At 34.9% G+C, this 24,463-nt stretch overlaps 1 protein-coding gene across 5 annotated transcripts in view; it reads left to right on the top strand.

Annotated features, from left to right (window-relative positions):
* Positions 1–24,463, top strand: part of VPS13B (vacuolar protein sorting 13 homolog B) — a 778,183-nt gene that overhangs the window by 89,270 nt on the left and 664,450 nt on the right. For 4 of the 5 annotated variants that reach the window (XM_029222780.1, XM_029222779.1, XM_029222778.1 and 1 more), the window contains exons 1-4: positions 631–858; positions 5,365–5,534; positions 8,314–8,508; positions 16,299–16,423. In XM_029222780.1, the coding sequence (XP_029078613.1) occupies positions 726–858; positions 5,365–5,534; positions 8,314–8,508; positions 16,299–16,423 (623 nt within the window). In that variant the 5' untranslated portion in view covers positions 631–725. Of the gene's footprint in view, positions 1–630; positions 859–5,364; positions 5,535–8,313; positions 8,509–16,298; positions 16,424–24,463 lie in introns of those variants that run through there. The other variant, XM_029222782.1, reaches the window with a different exon arrangement.

The following is a 24,463-nucleotide window of genomic DNA, read 5'->3' as shown; positions in this document are numbered from 1 at the left end:
TACTCATACACACTCACAAAAAGAGGAAAAGGGGAAAAAATCATAAAGGTTGCTCTCAAAGTCCACCTCCTCAATTTGGGATGATTCGTGTCTATTCAGGTATCCCACAGATGCAGGTACATGAAGTTGATTGTGGAGCTTTAATCTGCTGCTTCTGAGGCTGTTGGGGGAGATTTCCCTTTCTCTTCTTTGTTCTCACAGCTCCCAGGGGCTCAGCTTTGGATTTGGCCCTGCCTCTGCGTGTAGGTCGCCGGAGGGCGTCTGTTTTTCACTCAGATAGGACGGGGTTAAAGGAGCCACTGATTCGGGGGCTCTGGCTCACTCAGGCCGGGGGGAGGGAGGAGTGCGGGGCGGGCCTGCGGCGGCAGAGGCCGGCGTGACATCGCACCAGCCTGAGGCGCGCCGTGCGTTCTCCCGGGGGAGTTGTCCCTGGATCACGGGACCCTGGGAGTGGCGGGCTTCACAGGCTCCCCGGAAGGGGGGTGTGGATAGTGACCTGTGCTTACACACAGGCTTCTTGGTGGTGGCAGCAGCAGCCTTAGCGTCTCATGCCCGTCTCTGGGATCCGCGCTGTTAGCCGCGGCTTGTGCCAGTCTCTGGAGCTCCTTTAAGCAGCACTTTTAATCTAACCCTCTCCTCGCGCACCAGGAAACAAAGAGGGAAGAAAAGGTGTCTTGCCTCTTCGGCAGGTTCACACTTTTCCCCGGACTCCCTCCTGGCCAGCCATGGCGCAGTACCCACTTCTGGCTCTGTTCACGCCGCCAACTCCAGTCCTCTCCTGGCGCTCCGACCGAAGCCGGAGCCTCAGTTCCCAGCCGCGCCCGCCCCGGCGGGTGAGCAGACAAGCCTCTCGGGCTGGTGAGTGCCGGTCGACACCGATCATCTGTGCGGGAATCTCTCCGCTTTGCCCCCCACACCCCTGTTGCTGTGCTCTCCTCCGCGGCTCCGAAGCTTCCCCCTCCGCCACCCGCAGTCTCCGCCCGCGAAGGGGCTTCCTAGTGTGTGGAAACCTTTCCTCCTTCACAGTTCCCTCCCACTGGTGCAGGTCCCGTCCCTATTCTTTTGTCTCTGTTTATTCTTTTTTTCTTTTACCCTACCCAGGTACGTGGGGGGTTTCTTGCCTTTAGGGAGGTCTGACGTCTTCTGCCAGCGTTCAGTAGGTGCTGTGCAGGAGTTGCTCCACGTGTAGATGTATTTCTGGTTTATCTGTGGGGAGGAAGGTGATCTCCGCGTCCTACTCCTCCGCCATCTTCCCGGAAGCCTGTCAGTATTTTATTGTCACCTTTTGATACTCTTCCCCTTGTATGTTCCTGAAATATGACCATTTTTCCACTTTAGTGGATTCTAAGGAGGAGACACGAAGAAGATGGGTTTTAAGCATATGAATTTAAAATTCAAGAAAACTTAGGTCCTACTGGTAAAAAAATTTTGTGTGACTGATATTTTCTGCATGGTATAAAGATAGGTTATCACAGTTTCATAAAATACAAATTTCCTTTTCATGCAATGAAGCACTCTAGAGCAGGACATAAGAGTATAATGAAGGAGTATAGAATAATAAAGACCTCAGCCTGTGGCATCAGGCTGAGTTTGACCCCCACTTCTTACTGACTTTAGGAAGTAATCAACATCACTGATTTTTCCATTTCTCTATCTCTATGAGTTTAATTATTGCGATAGAGTTGGTTAAATTGTCTCCCCAGTATCCATTCTCCTCTTATAGTAATAGAAATTTCTATGGTAGAAATTTTCATGATAGAAATAGACTTCACTTCCCAAATGCAGTCATATGACTAGGTTCTGGCTACCGGATGGGAGCAAAACTTCATGTGAATTTTTGCGACAGTACTTTAAAAGGAAAAGAGTGTGCCTTCCTTTTTTACTGTTTCCCTTCCTTCTTGCTGGAAGGCAATTATAATGGCAGGGCTGGACCTGCTAGCTTCAACTCTGAGATGAAAACTGCATGCTGAGGATGACAGAACAATAAGATAGAGAGAGCCTAAGTCTTCAGTAGTGTGGTGGCACCATGGATCCTCTAGACTCAGATTGTTGAGTGAAAGAGAAATAAGCATTGTTTTTGTTGACACTTCAGTTATTTTCTCTTGTCACAGCAAATTTGCTGTTGTCCTAAATGATACACTTATAGGACCTACTTCCAAAGACTAATGCATGTAAAATCATGTAACATAGTGCTGTAAGTGCTTGATATGTTCATGCATTCATTTCTTGCACCTTGCTTGAATGCCTGCTCCATTGCCAGATACTCTGGTAAGTGCTAGGATAGTATGTACAGAATGGCTAGAACAGAAAACTGTGACAGCACCAAATGTTGGGGAGGATGTGAAGAAACTGGATCACTGATTCATTGCTGGTGGGAATATAAAATGGTACAGCCACTCCTAAAAACGTTTTGGCAGTTTTTTATAAAACTTAACATGCAGCTGCCATATAGCCCAGCAACTGTATTCCTGGGCATTTATCCCAGAGAAATGAGAACTAATGTTCATACAAAAAATAGTATATAATTAATTTTTCTCATGTTAAAACCCAAGCTGGTAGGTACTCCAGGGGACTAGGGTGACTCTCTTTCATGATGTGGTCTTAGACCCAGAATTCCTTTTATCTTGTTTTTCCACCATCCTCTGAGGTATACTTCATCTACATGGCCAATGTTGGCTCACCATTACAGTGTCTAATTTTAATCAACAGGAAGGGGGAACAAGAGAAAACGGTAGACAGGTAGTTTCACTTAATGACATGGCTCTGTCATCTTATTGACCCAAACTTAGTAACATGTCCCTGCACCCAGCAGCCAGGGAGGCTGGAAAATGTATTCTCTAGACGGAGTCCATATACCTCACTTAAAATTCAGAGAGTTTTATTGCTAAAAGGAAGAAGAAAAGATTGCAATTAGCAATCTCTTCCACAGTGGAATTACGCCACACACACACACACACACACACACACACGTTTGTATAAAATGAATTTTTACTTGAAGCAGTTTATCATTTCAGAAATATTTATGATCTCTATAAAGCAACTGCTGCTAACTGACTTTGTACAGGCAGTTCTCTGAGTAGTTAGCAGTTCCCCCCCCTCCCTTTTTTTTTTACTTCATTATTGAAGTATGAGATACATACTGGAAAGCACACAAAACTAAGGGTATGGTTTTGTGAATTTTGTAAACTTAACCACATCTATGTGGCTAACTGTTCAGGAAATGGAACCTTACCACAACTCCAGTATTCTCCTTCTTGCCCTCTTTTGGTTATTACTCTGAACCCCGAGGGTAGCCACCCTCCTTATTTCTAACATCCTAGATTTAGTTTGGCATATTTTAGAATTCATGTAAATGTAATCACACAGTATATACTCTTTTGCCTGTGGCTTTAGCTTACATTATGCTTGTGGGATTCATTCTCATTTCTTTTTAGTATCCCATTTTGTGAATATACCATAACTTATTTATCCATTTTACTGTTGATGAGTATTTGGTTAGTTTCTAGTTTTTGGTTATTATGGTAGTGATGCTACCAACATTCTAGTACATACCTTTTGATTAACATATATACTAATTTCTGTTGGGAATTTAAGGGTGGAATCACTTAAGTAAAACGATCATGTATGTTCACCTTTAGTAAATATCTCCAAACTGTTTTCAATTTGGTTGAAGCACTTTACACGCCTACCAGCAGTGTAGGAGAGTTTTAGTTGCCCTTCATCAGGGGGTTAGCAAATTATGACTTATTGCCTCTTTTTGTACAGCTTAAGAGTTGATAATGGGTTTTGCATTTTAAATAGTTGGAAAAAATACAAAAAAGATTGATATTTTGTGACACATGAAAACTATATGAAAATTAATTTTCAGTTTTCATATGTAAAGTTTTATTGGAACATAGTCTTGCTCATTTAGTTATGTGTTGTCTGTGACTGCTTTTGTACTACAGTTGCAGAATTGAGTAATTGGGGTAAGCTGTATGACCCACAAAGCCTAAAGTATTTTTTAAAATTAATTAATTAATTTTTGGCTATATTGGGTGTATTGGGTCTTCGTTGCTGTGCATGGGCTTTCTCTAGTTGTGGCGAGCGGGGGCTACTCTTCGTTGTGGTGAGCGGAGGCTACTCTTCGTTGTGGTGCACGGGCTTCTCATTGCACTGGCTTTTCTTGCAGAGCATAGGCTCTAGGCGCGCGGGCTTCAGTAGTTGTGGCTCGCGGGCTCTAGAGTGCAGGTTCAGTAGTTGTGGCCCATGGGCTTAGTTGCTCCACGGCATGTGGGATCTTCCTGGATCGGCTTGAACTCGTGTCCCCTGCATTGGCAGGTGGATTCTTAACCACTGTGTCACCAGGGAAGTCCCCTAAGGTATTTTCTTTTCTTTCTTTTTTTTTTTTTTTAATTTTATTTATTTACTTATTTTTGGCTGTGTTGGGTCTTCGTTGCTGTGCGTGAGCTTTCTCTAGTTGCAGCGAGCAGGAGGTACTCTTTGTTGCGGTGTGCGGGCTTCTCATTGCAGTGGCTTCTCTTGTTGTGGAGCATCGGCTTCAGTAGTTGTGGCTCGTGGGCTCTAGAGCGTAGGCTCAGTTGTGGCGCACGGGCTTAGTTGCTCCTTGGCATGTGGGATCTTCCCAGACCAGGGCTCGAACCTGTGTCCCCTGCATTGGCAGGTGGATTCTTAACTGCTGCACCACCAGGGAAGTCCCTCCTAAAGTATTTTCTATATGGCTCTTTATAGAAAAAGTTTGCTGATACGTATTTGCCAACTTTTAGTATTCTTAGTCTTTTTCATTTTAGCTTTTCCAGTGGATGTGTAGTGCTACCACATCGTGACATTATTTGCAGTTATCTGATACCTAACAATGTTAACTTGCTTTTGAAATAACTTTTGACCATTTGGATATATTATCTTTTGCTTGTTCAAGGCTTTTTTGCCCATTTTTCCATTGAATTATTGGTTTATTTTTGATTTTTAGGTAGTTTTAAATTTTTAATATGCTGTGCGTACAAGTCCTTTATGCATATACCTATGTCTATCTATGTGTCTGTCTATGGCAAATATTTTCTCCTAGTCTATGGCTTGAATTTGCATTATCTCAGTGGTGTTTTTATGAAAGGAAGCTGTTATTCTTTTGATGACAGAGATTAAAAATTTCTTTAAAATATTTTAAAATATAAAACAAATTTTTACATAGCAAAGGCATACATTTTTAGAGTAATTTATTCTTCTTTAAGGCAACATTTTTACAACTGCTTCATTGTTGAAAAAAAGAATTTGACCTTAAAATTTGGAGAGCTGATTAATTTTTTCATTAATTAAGAAAATTATTTAAAAATAAATTTTCATTGCATTTTTATTATTTCATTTTAGATATTAAGGGTGAAAGTGAAACAATGCTGAATCCTGAAGAAGTGGCATCTTTGGAGGAATATATTCCTACTCGACATACAAGTATTACTCTCCTCAAATGTACCTTTACAATTTTCATGGCTGAATTCAACTTGCTGGATCATTTGCTACCTGTCATTATGGGAGAAAAGGTATATTTTGTCATTCACTACTTGTTTTCTCATACATGTATATTTATTGGTCCTGTGATATTGTAAGAGGAAGTTGATTAAGTAATAGAATATAAGAATATCTGTCTATATATAATAGTTATCCATGATGAAGTTAAAGCAATGTAACTACGATTATTAATTCTTAGAAAATAATTTATATATATTATATAAATAAATAAATAGATTAAAAAAATAACCTCAAGCTAAGGTTCTATAAAGAAATGTTGAAGAGCATTTGCCTTGTTGTCAGACCATGTACAAGCTATGACACCTTAGGACACTGCTTTGTATCTCTAAGCCTTGTTTTCCTTTTCTGAAAAACAAAAGAAAATTATATTTTTCATGTAGGCTGACAGAGTCAGCCAGTAAAGAAGCAACAAGCCCTGATAGATTCAGATAGTTTATTACTTACATAGACAGCAAAAGCAAATCAGTAATGGTGTTGGCTTGCCTTGTCCCTTTCAGGACAACCCTGAATCTAGAGCGCCAAATGACCTGCAGGGCACATGGTAGGGTACCTTGTTGACAAGGATTCAGTTCCACACTGCAGCTAAGCAGTTATATAGCCTACAGCTGTACTCTGAGAGAGTAGATGGAAAGCCCCATGAATGAGGGATGCTGATGAGAAAATTCCCCCATAGCAGTGTTTCTCAAGATGAGAAGTCGACTGAGAAATGGTCTTTTAGCAGTTCTGCACAAGACCGCCTATTTTCCCCTGTTCTGATAATATCATAGGGTGCTCCACCAAGGCTTAGGTCTTGTGTGGTTTAGCCTTGCCTTGTGGGCTACGTGGATTTTAAGATTGTCTGGGTGCTGGCATAGAGCAGTTCCCCCAAAGTACCTAGCTCCTAGAATGATTTTGAATATTCAGTGAGATAATGCATGTAAACCATTTTGCACATATTAGGAACCCAGTGATTATTACTGTGTTTTTTAATGAGGACTTATTAGTTGCTTAATATTTTAGGTCTGTATACAATGTATTGCTTTCTGAGTCTGCCATATACATATAAGGTATTATCTGTTATTTTTAATTTATTATTTTGGGGGTTATATGTCTTTTAATGGTGACATGATGATGATTATGGAAGTAAAAATTGTCCTAACTTTAAATAAAAAGAACTTATGGAAGCATGGCAGAGAATTAAGATGCATCAGTTTCATTTTGTATATTTGCTCTCTATCAGCCACTCATAATTGTTCATTGTATTGCTGCGTAAAGAGATCATCTGGGGAAAATTTCAGTGGAGAAGAATTGAAATATGACAGTATATGCATGAACTTTAACTATGGTTAATAAGTTCAAGAAAGAGACAAAAAAGTGGAAGATTTCAAAAGACCTCAATCCATTAAAAAAAGAACGAAATGAAATTCTGGAGCTGAAAACTATTAACACAAACTAGAAATAAAAGGATGGAAAAAGATACACCATTTAAGTGCTAATCAAAGGAAAGATAGAGTGGCTATTTTAATATCAGAAAATGTAGAGCTTAAGACAAGAGGTATTGATAGAAATAAAGAGTCATTCCATAATGATAAGTGTTAAAGAGTGAACAGTAGATAATTCTCAGAGATATGTTGAATGAAAGAAGGCAGACATGAGTATGTACTGTGTGATTCTGTTTAAATGAAGTCGAAGAACAGACAAAAGAATATTGGCCACCCCTGGTGGGGATTTGATACTACCTGAGAAGGGATATAGGAAACCCTTCTAGGGTGCTTGAAATGTGTGGTGGTTACATACATAACAATTTGTTGAACTCTATGTTTAAGATTTTGTGCTTTACTGTATATTATATCTCAATAATCCAAAATAAAGTCCCTTAGTAAAGTAATTGCTCAATATGTGATGGTTTAAAAATTATTAATGAGTCAAAAAGGAAGAACTTATTTTTAGGCACAGTGTTTCTCAATAATGGTACTGTTGGCTTTTTGGACTAGGGAAGTATTATGTAGTTTTACCATCTTTAGCCAATGCCTGCTAAATGCCAGTACTGTTCCCCTATTATTATGATAATGAAAGACAGATAAAACAATTAAACTGTTCTTTCCACACCTCTGGATGGAGGGTCATACTGTTCCTCATTGAGAGCTACAGGTATGGGAATAAGTTCAAGGGCTGGAAGGGGTGGCTTGCTAATTGGGTTCATACCCTGGACATGTTGAAATTTATCTGCATTTACTTGGAAGCTTAGAAAGATTCTGTAACGCTGAAAATATGAAGCCTACCTCGAGATTCTTAGGACTTTATGAGCCTTTAGCATGTTTAATATTAGTAGATATGATGTGGATCGGAAATTTTTCTGTCCTGCAAACTTTGCTTATTGTATCTTTCAGATTGTCTTGAGTAGTGCACTTAGTCATTTAGTCATCTAAATGTGTATAAAGGGAAAGAAGATAAAGGCTCTGAAATATCTAGGATTTTTTTGTGTGTGTGAATTATTGAGCTTAAGAAAATACCTTCAATGTACTGAGGCACGTTGTGACAATATTCTAGTTGACTGAAAAAATAAAAAGCTTTAGCTAAAAGGGCATTGATAATTTCACAGTAAATAGGCATTCTTTGAAATCTGGGATATACCTAAAAATAGGTAGAAGGTGTTTCTATTTGGTTACAGTAAGAGAGTCCCATAGAAAGGCATCATTTCTAGGATGATTTGATATCACTGCATAATGTGTCACTCTGAAGCTTGTATAGAGGGCATTGCACATCAGTCACTTTCTCCTGAAATATAAAGTGAACACTGTTATTTTCTAGAACTCAAGTAATTTCATGAATACTACAAACTTCCAGTCTCTTCGGCCTTTGCCATCCATTCAGATACTGGTGGATAAAATTAATCTGGAACATTCTGTGCCGATGTATGCTGAACATTTGGTGCATGTGGTCAGCAGCCTTACTCAGCCTTCTGATAATCTGCTTCATTATTGCTATGCACATTGCTACCTTAAGGTATGAAAAGTGAATTTTCTTGTGTATTATTAGTATTTGGTTGGCTTCGGGAGAATTAAATAAATCTTTTTTTTCTTGGAGTTGTAATTTTACAGAAGTAGTACCCTGTAAGATGAGATTTAAATAAGATATGATAGGTATATTCATTATTCAGCATAATTAATATAAAAGTGTACCTATTTTAAAGATTTCTTCAATTATTTGGTGTTAATAGCTTGATATCCGTAAGATAATAGTAATTATAATTTTTGAAGATTGCGTATATCATTGATTATAAGCAATGTAAAAGAGCACTAAGGATGTTTTAAAAGATTCATGATTTCTTTGAGGTGAATATTTGTGAGAGACAATGTTTTATAAAGCAAGTTTAATACATTTTTTTTAGTCATTTTCCTCTTATTGAATTCATGTTAATTTCTTAATGCCAAGGAAAACTTTATTACTTTAAATCAAGTTATGTAAAGTTAATTATTGGAGACTTTGCTCAGCTCTTCCATCTCTTTTTTTTTTTTAATAAATATGTGATACATCCCACCGTAGGTACTTACAAATAGATAAGCTCAGATGTTGAGTAATAAGTGTTTTTGCTAAGCAAATACACATGTATAATCTAAGTAGAGATAGCATGTACCTAATTAAATTCTGTTTTATGGACTAAAGGAAGCTATGTCAAGTTGAAATCAAGAATAAGTACTAAAGTGAGAGAGTGGCATGGACATATATATACACTACCAAACGTAAAATAGATAGCTAGTGGGAAGCAGCCGCATAGCACAGGGAGATCAGCTCCGTGCTTTGTGACCACCTAGAGGGGTGGGATAGGGAGGGTGGGAGGGAGGGAGACGCAAGAGGGAAGAGATATGGGGACATATGTATATGTATAACTGATTCACTTTGTTATAAAGCAGAAAGTGGAACACCATTGTAAAGCAATTATGCTCTAATAAAGATGTAAAAAAAAAATACTAAAAATGCACTGAATTTTATGTAAAGTACTGAAAATTAGAGAACTCCAAAAATAGACTCCTGGCTTTATTGTTTCGTGCTTTATAGTTTGATGTTTTGAAGTTCTTAAATATTTGTGTCTTTTTTTTTTTTTTCGGTACGCTGGCCTCTCACTGTCGCGGCCTCTCCCGCTGCGGAGCACAGGCTCCGGACGCGCAGGCTCAGCGGCCATGGCCCACGGGCCCAGTCGCTCCTCGGCATGGGGGATCTTCCCGGACTGGGACACGAACCCGTGTCCCCAGCATCGGCAGACGGACTCCCAACCACTGCGCCACCAGGGAAGCCCAATATTTGTGTCTTTGTAGAGTAAAAAGAAAGCAATTTAAAGATATTAGTTTTAGATCACCTCCAGGCATATTTAAATTGAAGGTGTTAAAATTTGATTGTTTTCAAACCATGTAGAGTGGAAAAACTCATCTTTTTCTAGATGTCCATGCAAAGCCCATTTTTAAGATGATGGAGAAGGAAATTCTACTTCCTTGATGGAGGAGTTGACAGTATTATGTTACAAAGGGGTTTGGACACAGGAAAGTATGATTCTTTGGACATAATTATTATAATGATCTGTAACAAGTGTTTTATGTCATGCGGAGAGTAGCAGAAGGTATTTTAGAAAGTTAGATACATATTTGAGCTTTTTTATTCACTCCCACAATTAATACACCAAGGTGTATGATTTTTTTTTAATATTGGCACAACTTGAATATCAGGTTATATTGTTAAGATATTTGCCTTGTTTTATCAAAGCAAGTATAATTTTAGGCAGTTCTTTCCAAGGTATTCTACTTTCGTGGGATTCATTCATTTGGTAAATACTGAGTTCTTTCCATACTGCAGACACTCAGCATTAAAGATGAAACAGGCATGCCGTATCCTCAAGGAAAATGGTCACCAAAGCTATTGGTCACCAATATGGTTGTCATTCATACTGACATAAAAGTTATTGGAATAGTTGTTTACCACTGCTATTTGTTAATATGTTAAATGCTCATTTGAATTTCCAGGGAAATGTAAGAGTTACAGTGTAGTCTAGATAAAGTTTTGGTAAGTTTGACTACAGCTATAATGGATAAGTTAAATGTCCCAGGAAGTCAGGTGTTGGGCATAGTATAATATATGTAGAAAAACTTTTCATTGGTATTAACAATATTGAATACTCTCGGGGCTTCCCTGGTGGCGCAGTGGTTGAGAGTCCGCCTGCCGATGCAGGGGACACGGGTTCGTGCCCCGGTCCGGGAAGATCCCACATGCTGCAGAGCGGCTGGGCCCATGAGTCATGGCCGCTGAGCCTGTGCGTCCGGAGCCTGTGCTCCGCAACGGGAGAGGCCACAACAGTGAGAGGCCCGTGTACAGCAAAAAAAAAGAAAAAAAAAGAATATTGAATACTCTAAAAAATAAAGCCTTTAGTCTTGACCACTTGATTACATTAAAAAAAATTTCATTGCATTTCTGGTGCTTCTTCAGTGGCCTAGTACATTTTAAAAAAACTTTCAGGACTTGGTAGAGCGTTTTAGTTTTGTGACTGTTTGGAACTGGCGAAAAATACCGATTTGTTTTAAAGTTTCTAGCAGTTCATGTTACTTGGGATGATTACTGTAACCTTTGAGGAAGTTTTCAAAGTTTAATTTTCATTATTACAGTGTTGAAATATTACAGTGGAGGATTTAAATGTCTATTTCATGTGTCTTTGGCATTTTAGACTCAAGTAATTTTCAATTAAATACTCAAATAAATGCTTAAGTTTTAATTTTGTGTACGTAAATGTGACTGTATTGACTATTTGACAAAATAGTATATAGTTCCCACTTCATGTAATGAAGTTTATTAATTGAGAGTTGGCATGGAAGAAAACATGCAGGTGAAACTTTCATATGTCTTACCAAGTCCTCTGTATTTAAATGCTAAACCCATTTTTGAATAAGTGTGGCATCAAGTAGCTAAGACATTGAAAGGCACCTAAAGTTTGAAACATATATAAAAAATAAGTTAGTGAAAGCATTATGTAAACTATAGAAAAATGTATAAATTTAAGGCCTTTTACTTATAAGGGTCAGCTATGGCAGATGCTTCAGAGAGATCAGAAAGGTTATAGTAGAATCAAAACCCTTTGAATTTTTTGGATTTGGGAGTTTTTGACCTCCAGTAAATAGTTTTCCCTGGGGGTTTCAAGGAATTGTGCTTTCACACATGGCTGGTGGATATATAATTGGTATCATTTTGGAGAGTGCTTTCGCAGAATCTAATAAATTTGAAAACACATCTACCTTACACCCATCCATTCCAATTTTCAATATATATACTATAGCAGGGGCCAGCAGACTTTTCTCTGAAGGTTCAGATAGTAAGTGTTTTAGGCTTTGTGGGCCAAGAGGCAAAATTTAGGTTATTGTGTAGGTACTTAAATAATAGAACAAATTTCCATGAATCTTGAGTGGACAGAATTCAAAATGTAAGATAGGACTCTTTTTTTGTAATACAGTTTTACTAATGAGAAGAAGGAATTCTTTTTCTTGGGATAACATTTCACCTAATAGGGGTTTCAACTTCTTATTCCCTGTCATCAGTTCAGTTATAAATGTACTTGTGTAAAAATTATTCTTAGTTTGTAGGTAGTACAAAAACAGACAGTGGTTAGAATTTGACCTGTATACTGTAGTTTGTTGACCCTTGTCCCAGAGAAATTTTTGCATATGCAGATATGTACAGCTAGAGGTCTATAAATACCCACATGGATAGCTCTCTGAGGCATAATTTTTGGTGGGAATGTCAGGAAGCATAATGGTATATATAGTATGATGCCATTTATGTAAATTAAGAAAACAAAATAGTGCTAAAGATTGTTCACAGATATAAAAGGGTTTATAAAGGTATAACAAAAGGGCGGGATACGTTCTGAACTCCTGAAAGTAGATTTGGGTGATCTGGGCATCTAGGCTTGGTGGGGATGCCAATGAGACTAGCGTGAGGGTCATGGATCACGTAAACTTTAGTTATGTTGTAAGGTTTTAAATTTTTAAATAATTTTATTGAAATAATTTACATACCATAAATTCACCTTTTTTAAATAATAGAAATGAGTGATTTTTAATATTTTCACAGAGTTAAAGCAACCATCACCACTATCTAATTCCAGAACATTTTCATCACCCCAAAAAGAAACCATTAGTATTTACTCTCCATTGACTCCCCCTACCCCCTGTAAACACTAATCTCTTTCTGTCTCTATGTATTTGCCTATTCTGGATATTTCATATAAATGGAATCATACAACATATGGTTTTTTGTGGCTGGCTCCTTTCGCTTAGCATAATGTTTTTCAAGCTTCATCTATTCTGTAACATGCATCAGTACTTCATTACCTTTTTATGACTGAATAATGCATTGTTTAGATATATACTATATTTTGTTTATCCATTTATCTGGTTGGTGGACATTTGTGTTGATTCCAGTTCTTGGTTATTAAGAATAATATAGCTATGAACATTTCTGTATAGGTTTTTGTATAAACACAGGTTTCATTTCCCTTGGGTATATACCTAGGTGTCGAGCTGCCTGTTCTATGGTAACTGTATCTTTAACATTTTTAGGAACTGCCAAACTTTTTATTCCAAAGGGATTCTTGCATTGTTTTACTGTCCCACTAGTAGTGAATTAGGGTTCTTATTTCTCCACATCCTCACTGACACTTGTTACTACTGTCTTTTTGATTTTAATCATCTTGGTGGTTGTGAAGAGGTATCTCCTTATGGTTTTGATATATGTTTCCCTAGTGACTAATGATGTTGAGCATTTTTTTTTCATCTGCTTCTTGGCCATTTGTATATCTTCTTTGGAGAATATTCAAATATTTTGCCCATTTTAAAATGAAGTTATTTTGTCTTTTTTATTGTTGAGTTGTAAGCGTTCCTTGTGGATTCTGAAGGATTTTATTTCATTAAAAGTATAGGTGACAACATGACATTCATTTAAAAAATTCTGGGTGATGAAAAAAATTACTTATTTATTGTTTCCTTACTTAAATTGTTGGTGGAAAAAAATTAGGAGAAAATACTTAATTTCTCTCCATAAGAAAAGAATATAAGTATCAGTTTCAGTCCAGTGTTTCTTTTTGTTTCAATGGATACATGAATAGAAACTAGATTTAGAGGGTTTAAGGAATGAGTAGGCAATGAAAAAAAAAGGTGGCATTTTCCATCCTACTTTTTCAAGATTTTTGCTGATGACAGATGAGAAATGGAATTTTACTGATGGTTGGAGGGGAGAGGTAGTGATGAGAAAGATTGTTTTTTCTTTAAGAGTAAGTGGTGAATCAGCCATATTTTTTTGGAGAGGGGAAGCAGGGAATAGAGAGAGGAAGCAAGGCAGAGTGAAATTGTGAGCTAATAGATGAGCCAAATCAAATGAAACATCATATTGCTGTTCCAGCAATAGGTAATTATGAAGAAGTCCTTTATCCTTTTTAGACTTCATTTTTCCCATATGTAAAATGAGGTGATTTAGTTAAATTGTTTTCTTATTGGATTCTTTAAAAGGTGGCACTGCATATTTAACTTTCCATTTAATGTCATGTGTAAGTCATCTTAGTCAAGTTGGCATTTCCTTCAGCTAAAACTTCTATTAGTAGTTGCGCTTACTGCTTCGTACATTCTTGATGCCTCAAACTGTTGGTTTGCAGTGTTGTTAATAAGTATTTTTATTCTATTTCTGAATATATGAACAATCCTGGTGAAAACAACCTCAATTCATACTGTGCTGGTTTTCCTTTTTCTAGATAAAGTATTTGTAATCTTGGTCAAGGGTTGTTGACAAGTTATTTGGTTATATAGGTATTGTAAATCTGTGTGTCTTACTGCTGTGATTTAAAAGAGAGTTGAAATTGGTTATTTTGAAATAATTATTTTTGCTGGTTATTTTGAAATAATTATTTTTGATTTCACTGTAATTTATACTTGCTTGAATGTTCTCTGGAGTCATCTCTGGACAACATGTACATTTAGTAAAAGCTTAAAAAAATTACAGAATAATATGCAGGACCTTCCCCAAAGTCCTTTGCAGTTCTGCAGACAACCAGCAGGGGATCTCCTCAACACCCAGTTTCCATCTGAGTACATTAATGATAGTGTCTGTGATTATACTGTTGGGACGTTAATAGAGTATTAGAAGGTGACTTGAGAGAGTTCTTAGTTGAACACAGATAATCTAGTTTGATAAAATATTACCCTGATTCATATTCTAGAAATATTTGGAGGTTGGGCATCGTTTGAATAATCATGCTTTGTATTAAGTGGTATTAATAATTGCAAATTTCAGAAACTTTTAAATATTGGCCCTTTCCGAGGAAATACGAAATGCTGAAATTGTACAGTGCCCAGAAGTTCTTTGCATGTAGTGTTGCTTAGAGCAAGTCTTCAAAGAATATAAATGTGGAAAACTTAATTTTTAAGGCTGATCAATTAAGTATTAGAAACATGCTTTTTTCTTTTTCTTCTCAGTTCTTTATTTCTTGCATCTTGGTTAATAGTGGGATTTATAGTAATCAATAGGTATATCACTTTCATTTTTCTTGATAGTAATTAAGTAGGTAGGCCCTTTGAAATGCAGTTTTTCTTTGAAAGTACAAAATTCTAACTAATGTTCATTTTCCAAAATGTTACTTCGTTCACTGAAAACCGACTTTACAGGAAAAGATTTGACATTGTCAGTTTGATGAATGGTAGGAGCAGAATAGCTTTTTGAAACTGTTTGGAAGCAGTTTAATATTACTTTCTAAGAAATTGATCATTAGTTTATGTTCATTAAATGAAAGTATTTTGTATTGGAAATTAGTTACTGAGGTATATTTTAAACATGTTTCACTGTAGAATTTAACAGCTAATATTAATCCTAGAGATAAGAAAGTTAGTGCTTTATAAACCCAAGGAATAAAAAATAATAAACAAATGTTGGGGTTAAACGGCTTTTGCATGTTGTTGGAAAACAGTAACTCTTTGTTTTGTATGTCTGTGTGTCAGTGTTTCCTGTTTGAGACATTTACTTTATTGAAAATAATGGAAGAAGAAATATATTCAGTTCTCTGCAACGTTTCATGTAAAATGTGATGTTACATTGATTCTTCCTATTAAGGCAAAGGTAGTTTTCAGGAATTTCAGGGAATGCTTATAAAATTTTTGAGTGTGACATGCTAGTTTTAAGTATAAACTTATAAAGAGTAATTTATGCCATGTACCAAATTTCCTGAGGTGAAAAACCTCAGCCCTACCATTATTTTCACAAAAGAAAGGGAAAAGATGTAACATTATTTAGGATATGTTTGGATATACTTTTTGTGTGTGCATACTGTAAGTTGAAGGCAAAATACTTTCTAAGATTGTTTTTGTTGTAGTTAATGTTCTTTTAGGAATAAAATGATACAACAATGATTTATTAACAATATCTGTGATGTGCACAATGTAGTCAGTTTAACAGAGAATATGTGCATTTTAGCAGACAATAAAATGCTAAATGAGAGTTATGTATAGAAATAAAATGTGAAACCTAAAATTGGTCAAAAGAAGAGTAATCTTGCAGGGATATGAAAGAAATATTGTGTATTTAAATTTCTTAATTCTGACTTAGCTAACGTCAGATTTAATAGAAGAAAATGTTGATGTTTGGGAAGTGGAAAAAGACATCAGAACATATTTAGTGTGCAGCTGTTGTAGAGCAAATTGAAACTGACGTATTTCATCCTGTGCTTACTAAAACTTTGTCTCTGTGAACATTTGGATCTTTTCTTTTTGTTGCAGATATTTGGTTTCCAGGCAGGACTGACCTCTTTGGATTGTAGGGGATCTTACTGCATACCTGTACCGATTATTCCCTCTTTCAGCACTGCTCTTTATGGTAAACTTCTGAAACTGTCCACATGCTGGTAAGTATTGTGTTAAAGTATGGTTTATGGTAATTTTCACTTTTTATCTTAGGAGGGGAAAAAACCCAATCGTATCTGTCTTATGCCAGTGTGTTAGTTTTATATAAAACCTTAGAAAAATATGTGAAGTTAATACTTCATGTATCTTTTTTTTACTGAGACGTTAAAAATCTCTTTTAAATATCTGAAATCTATTAGGTTATAGTATTTGTGGTGGTGATAACTGTTGTTGGGGTAATAACTATCAATCCATATCGCAGCTATAGTAAAATGTTGCTTTTTCACATTGTATAGGAACTCCAGGGCAAGTACTTTTTTTTTTTTTTTTTCTTTTTTGAGAGGTTACAAAGATTTTTTTAATAAGTTGCAAATAATATCAAGGCCAAAGTATTTTTCAACTAAGTAACAATTTCATGTGTATTCCTAACCACTGAGTAAAGTATATCCATGACATAGATTTAGTATATTTGACATGTCTGTTTACAGTCACTCTGCATTTGGGCAGAAACTGATTTTAGCCCTTACTTTCATTTAGTATTGGATTCCTTTATTTGGAGGTCATTCTTCCTGAATTAAAAGAGATTTATAGAAAGAGAGTCAATAGTTACTAATCATACCTTTTTCTTTTAGTTGAAAGCAGTGTTTTTAATATTAAAGAAATAATTGTTTAAGTGTATGAAATAAGATTTAAATAAATGAAATTATATTCTAGTGAAATATTTCTGTATTTTAAAATTTGGATCATTTCAATTATTGGGAATACATCTTTGCTTTTTCCTCCTAATTAGTATTAAGCTTATTTTTGTAGGATGTATTTTCATTAGTTATTTATGAAAAGCAACATAACTTTCAGAAAATAGATTTGACTTCTTTATCTAAAGTACTTCATTTGTTAAAAATATAGTTCCTTTAATAATATATAACTTTTAAAATGAAATTTGTAAAGTAAATGCTAACATTTTCAAAGAAATTTGCCTGTTGATTCAGAAAATTAAAAAAATATAGAACTTGAAGTTAATTCAGTCTTGGAACCAGTTCTTCTATAAAGTGAAATCACTGTTAAATTACTTTATTCTTAATTTCTCTTGATAAGTTTAATTTTGTCCTTAGTCATCCATAGTCCTCATATGGCACTTATGCTGTGTAGAGATTCACTTTTCAACTTTTTATTATTGTTTACATGTTGCATTTGAGCCAAGTATTATATTCTGATCTATTACAAAATACCATGGGATATGTCCCAGTTGATAAGTCAATATCAACTTTAATAGATATTTGTATCTGCTGATTTATTTATCACTCATGACCCTAAAAGTTTATTAGATACAATGCAGTTCACCGTGGGAAACACTTAAGTTCTTTTTAAAAATAAAACAGCCAAAATTTCCAAAGTGAATTATAGCCTTTTTATGAAAAAAGCTGAATATTTAAATAGGTAAGACTTATGTCAAGGATGTGTAAGGCTTACTCTAAATATTGCCAAATTTGGTTTAAAGTATATCTGCTGACATCTAAATGAAAATTCCAATTAAATACTAAAAGCATGAGATCACAGAATGCTAATATTTATTTGGATGTGATTTTCTTTTTTTGTAGTTAAGACCACTTCTACATTATTTCAGTGGTATTTTTGCTATGCTTTACAGAAGTATGTTGTTTTGAAATAGTTTCTTTAAATTGTTTTCCTTAGCAAATACAAAGTAAACTATAATTATTCTTAGCAGCTCTAAATTGAAAGTAATCAGTACAAAACTCAATAAATTGAGATGTATCTTAGTTAAATGAAATGAATAAAATACCAGATAAAATACATCATATAATACTTGAATTAAATAGAAATCATATGAGAACTGAGAATTCTATTTAACTGTTGCAGTGAGTGAGGATTATGTCAGCTCTGTCCCCATTCATGGTCTCTCCCTTCCTCAAATTATACAAGCTGTTTCATTTGGACTTTTAAAATTGACATTTCAGAGTTTCTTAAAGCACATTTATGAAGCTGTGTTTATATTTCATGCAGTAATGAGAAGAGCGTATTTACTACAGGCCACAGCATTTGAAACAAAGGCATTTTATAGCACATTGAAAATATTTTAGTTGGTACGTTTGAGTTAGTAATGAAAATCTAGATTTTACTTAAATCAGCAAAATAGTGTATAATTTTTGTTTTAAAATATTTCTAAATTGAGATATTAATTATATATGAAGCTGCAAACAAATAATATTTAATTTAATCGGGTTTGGTAATTTTTAAAATGTGTGGCTTAAGTAACATTTAAAAAAAGTTATTTCTCTCCCATTTAAATGTTCATGTTAATATATTTTAACCTGAATGAGCAAGCTATTACAAAACTCCAGTTTCTTAGATTTTATTTTTTTTCAAAATACTTTGGTTACATTGTATCTTTCATTCTATATTACATAGTTTTCAAACATAAAAAAATAAACTTTTCAAAAAAATTTTTTTCATTTTTTTATATCAGGTTAACTTTAGCTCTTTTAGTTCCTTCGAACAGGACTGAAATGTGTAGGGTGTGGTGAGAAAAGCAGTGACAAATAATAATTAATGACATAAATCTTGAGCAATTAATTTAAATTTTAACTTGACTCTTTTTTTGATATGAGATGTTTAAAAAAGGGCAGTAAATGGTTGGTTAAAGGACAATAAAGTATCATAGCATTGTTTTTGCTAGCAGGATTAAGCATTGGTCTACTGTCCATAGTTATATTATAAATTTCTACAGTGATAATGCTTTTAGGCTTTTAGATATATTCTTGGCCTTAACATTTTTTTCAAAACAGAGAAATGATAAACATTTCAACTCTTTCAAAATTTCTCATTTAAATATTAATATCTTATAGAAAAGTACATATATTATGGTGTTTCATAACTGAACTGAATGCTTGGTAACCAGCTGCAAGATCAAGAAACAGAATATTATCAGCATCCCAAAAGCCTCTCTCTTTCATCCTCCTCTAGTGTTAACCATTATCCTGGTATCTAATAGCATATATTCTTGGATTTAATATAAATGGAATCATACAACATATATTTCTTTTTTGACTGGTTCTGTCACTTAAAATAATTTGTCAGATTCGTCTATACTGTGTAATGTAGTTTTTTAGATAGTTTGCCTTTGTCACTATACAATGTTATATTGCATGAACATTGATGATTTACACATTCTTGATCTGCAGTTTTAATTTAAAAATAGGTGCCTGAAGTTTGTGTCAATTTCTTTTTTTATTCCTTTGCCATTTTTTCTTTCCCTTAAGATGCTTCAGTTGTATTAGGGGATATTAGATGTCATTAAATATTTTTCATTTTTCTGTGTCTTGATGGGCATTATGCTAAGTGTTGGGATTGGGGAAAGAATAAAGTAGAATGCAGTGAGGGTAAAAGATATCCCCTCACCAGGAAGACTTACAGTCTAGTAGGGGAGGACACAGACACAGATGAAAACAGTTGTCATTAAATTGCAAAATTGATGCTTAAGCAGAATGTCTTTCTTGTTAGTTTAAAAAAATTAGAGAATTTCTCTAGGACCTCAGGAATGGCTTCAGAGAAATGGCATTGGAATTGGGCTTTAATGGCTGAATCAGATACCCAGGTATTCAGAGGCTGGCTAGGGTGTAGAGGCTTCTAGGTGACAGTATTGTCTGGACAAAGTCAGGGTTAGTCCATTTAGATCTGTGAAGGGATACAGTGGGGGAGGAATTTGGAAGACTACTTTGGGCCTGGACTGGTACACAGATAAGGATGTCTACACTTTTTAATATGAACACTTAAAAATAGTTAAACCAGCTAATCAGATATTCATTAGTCACATTACTTTCTGATCAGGCTGTTAAACTACAACCATAATATAGTTTCAAGTTCACTTTCTCCTATAATTGAGGGTTCAAAAATGTGATCTTATTTATAAATAAATTTTGGAAGTTCAGAGAAAAATTACTTTGGCTTAGAAAGTCATGGAGAAAATGGAGAAGGTAACTTTCAAGCAGGTTATTAAAGAATGGGTAGGATTTGAAAGAGAATACTGTACTTTTTTATACAGTGTTAGGCACTTAGTTTAACAAAGTTTTCATAACAACCCTGTGAGGTTAGGTGATATTCCCTCTTATAAAACTAAAAAAACTCAGAGAGGTTACATAACTTGTCCAAAGTCACATAGTGGCTAGACAAGGATTCTCATGGAGGGTTATTTGATTCCAAAGTCCTTGATCCCTTCCTTACCCGAAAGGAGTGAAGATATAAATTATCTTTTGTTAATCATCTTTGAAAAGCTCAATATACTTTCTTGCCTTATAGTAAATATGAATTTCCATGTGTAGAGAGGCTAGTTATGATAGTACGGCTAGTAAGTCTGAATTCTCCTAGTAGCAATTAATAGTATATAGATACTACTATGCTGCTAATCTCGTAGAATTGAAGTTTATTAGAGTTAGGTGGAATCTTAGGTATTATCTCAATTTCTGAGACTTTATGACATAGCTTTGATTTATGGTCATCTATCCAAGGCTTGAACATTTTATTCAAAGGGAGTTAACTACTTTCTGAGGCAGCCAGATTCATTGTTGGGCAGCTCTAAAGCTCTTTCTCATATTGAATGAAAATCTGTTTCATGTTTCTTCTTTTTCATAATTATTGCTTATTTATGTCATGAGCCATTTTCATACTTATAGGAATGTGGGAAAACACGTATTTCTTTACAAGATTAAGGGATCCATCTAAGTATCCATTCCTTACTTAGCACAGTGCCAGATAACTTGGTTTTGACTAGTGAAGTTATTGAACAGTTTATTTGTGGGAGGAAGATGCTTCTGTGGAATCTGTGTTTGAGTTCAGTGTTAAATAGGAAATACAGGATTTGGTGCTAGTAGGTTCATGGTATTGATAGGGAGAGGTGATCCTTTTGCCTCCCTGAAATGGAAACTGAAGCAGCCATTTTTCTGCTGTAACACCAGAATAAATGCTTTTAGCTTTAATGGAAGCTGGGCCCTTCAAGTATAACAAAAATGCCCATAATATTTATTAGCAAACAGAGAATAAGTAACCCACCCAACAGGACTGAAAATGGTGTTTGCTTAACTGCCCAGTTTGAGGCCTTAGGAACATAGAGTTGGGTGTTTTTGATGTTCCTGGAGATAGATCTTTTTAATTCCCTTGTTTCCAAAGCTGTGTTTATTTTCATCTGTCTGCTTTTGTGATTCAGATTCACATTCTCTGTAGCAGAATGTCTTAAAACTGGTAAAATTTAACTGAGATGTTAATTCTCTTATCTCCACTTGAGTGGCAGCAGCCTGATTTTCAGCTTTGGTTCTTCTGGCGTCTGGAATATGATTTCATGGAATGTTTTGAACTGAAAAGAGACACCGACATCATCTATTACAATCTTCTCATTTCAGAGATGAAAAAACTGAATCCCAGAGAGGTCAAGTTACTTAGTTAAGAGCACACAGTTAATATCAGTGCCTCGATTTGATTTTCATTTTCTTGATTCAGGGCTCCTTCAACTGTATCACACCGCTTTAAAAATTATTATTGTTTTAATTTTTATCATGGTAAAATTTACCATTTTAACCTTTTTTAAGTGTAAGTTCTGTGGCATTATGTACATTCACATTGTTGTGCTGCTGTTACCACTATTCATATTACCACTATCCAGAAATTTTATATTCTGTACCCATTAAAACAGTAACTCCCATTACTCCTTCCCTTCAGCTCCTGGTAACTACTATTTTACTTTCTGTCCCTGTGAATTTGACTATTTTAGATGCCACATGTAAATGGAATCATTGAATATTTGTTCTTTTGTATTTGGCATATTTCATTTAGTGTAAAGTTTCAAGATTCATCCATGCTATAGAACATATCAAAATGTCTTCCCCTCCCCCTTCCCCCCTCCTTTCCTTCCTTTCATTCCTTTTTAAGTTTGAATAATATTTCATTGTATGTAAAGACCACATTTTGTTTATTTATGCATCAGTGGACATTTGGGTTATTGCTACCTTTTAGCTATTGTGAATAATGCTGCTGTGAACATGCATGTACAAATAATCTGTTCGAGTCCCTTCTTTCAGTTCTTTTGGGTATATACGTAGAAGTAGAATTGCTGAATCATATGATAATTCTATGTTTAATTTTTTGAGAAATTGCTATTCTGTTTTTCACAGTGACTGTACCATCATTCCCATCAACAGTGCACAAGGGTTCCAGTTTCTCCACTTCCTTACCAACTCTTATTTTCCATTTTTTGATGATAGCCATCCTATTGAATATAGAATTATATCTCATTGTGGTTTTCATTTGCATTTCTCTAATGATTATTGGTTTCTTTTGAAGTATAGTTTGCATACAATAGTATGTTAGTTTCAGATGCACAACATAGTGATTCAGCATTTAAATAAATTATGAAATGATCATGGTAAGTCTAGTGACCATGTTACCATACAAAGTTTTTACATTATTATTGATTATATACCTTATACTGTATATAAGTCCCCATGACTTATTTATTTTATGACTGGAAGCTTGTACCTCTCAATCTCTTTTACCTATTTCACCCAACCCCCTACTTCCACCATCTTTTCAAGTGCTTATTGGCCATTTATAATCATCTTTGGAGAAACATATATTTAAGTCCTTTGCCCATGTTTAAATTGGATTGTTTTTATTGTTGATTTGAAGGTGTTCCTTATATATTCTGTATATTAATCCCCTATTATATATATGTGATTTTGTAAATTTTTCATCCAATTCTGTGGGACTGCATTGCTTTTCAATGTTAAGTCTGTCTACTTTAACTCCAAAGCCAGAAGCTGAGTTTATCTCCTTTATATCATTTACTTTTTGTTTGAAATGTTAACTTTTAGATTTGACACAGTTTTTCTTAAGAATTGGTATAGCTTAAGCAAGTAAAACGTGGTAATGTGTTTATTTGGAATAGGTCTACTTAATTTGGGGAAGAGAAGAAAGAGATGAATTTGTTAGAATTCTTTGGGTTGTTTACAAGTTTATCTTCACAGTAGTTTTTGCTCTTACTGTTTGTGAGATGGCTTACTTATAATAGATTGTTTCTCTACAAAATGATTTTGTAACTTTTTGTGATATAGGGAGATCTTTTTCTGCTTAATTTTCTTCTCATGTTTTAAAGTTATATATCTGTTAAGCTCTGCAAAAGGTAGATATAGCGCTTGACGTATGGAATTTATAAGTCTTTAGGTTATAGACAAGTTCAGTACTGCAAAATAAAATAAAAATTAAAACAAATGAACAAATGAAACAAATGAACAATTAAATCAAATGACCATTCAGCTCATTACTTTCTTTTATTCGGAGTAGGTTAGGAGGACATAGAAGGTTTTAGAAATAGTAGGAAGGTTGGGTTCTTAGTACCTATTTTTAACACGAATTTATAAACACCTCATGGTTCCCATTCTGGGTGGACATATATATATGTCATGTTTTGAAATCCATATGCATATTTGCTTCATCACCTTTTTTATTAGCAATAAGACTTATTAATTATGGAAACTTTTTAAAAAAATAGGCAGTGCTAAAGGAATCCAAAATTATTTTTGTGAGTATTATTTATTAAAAAAAATACTATCATAGGCCTAGTGCTCATTGCTATTCAATTTGAAATCAAAGAGAATATTGAAATATAGCTCTTTGAAGTATTATCAAATGGTAAATCAGTTCAGCCAAGGCACGTACTCTGATTACAAATTATTTCTCTAGTGATAGATATTAACGTTGAGTTTAACAATCTGATGATAGAGAATATGTTTTAACAAATACAAGCAGATATGAACACTTACCTGTGTATAGTCACATAGCTAAACATTTCAGGATAGACTGGGATTCATATGTTAGTTTCTGAAAAATCCAGCATTGTTTGCTTTTTTGCTCTGTCACATCCTCTTGAAATGGACATACATTGCAGATACAGGTTTCTGTTTCAAAGATAGGTGAATCAAGTGAATGAAAGAGAGGCGAATCAAATATTTCTTCATCAAAGTAAGATTCAAACTTAT

Source organism: Monodon monoceros, unplaced genomic scaffold (assembly GCF_005190385.1).
Source record: "Monodon monoceros isolate NGI ecotype Baffin Bay Population unplaced genomic scaffold, NGI_Narwhal_1 Super_Scaffold_14, whole genome shotgun sequence".
Taxonomy (NCBI): domain Eukaryota; kingdom Metazoa; phylum Chordata; class Mammalia; order Artiodactyla; family Monodontidae; genus Monodon; species Monodon monoceros.
The sequence above is the reverse complement of the archived record's forward strand: the minus strand, read 5'-3'. Positions and strand labels throughout refer to the sequence as shown.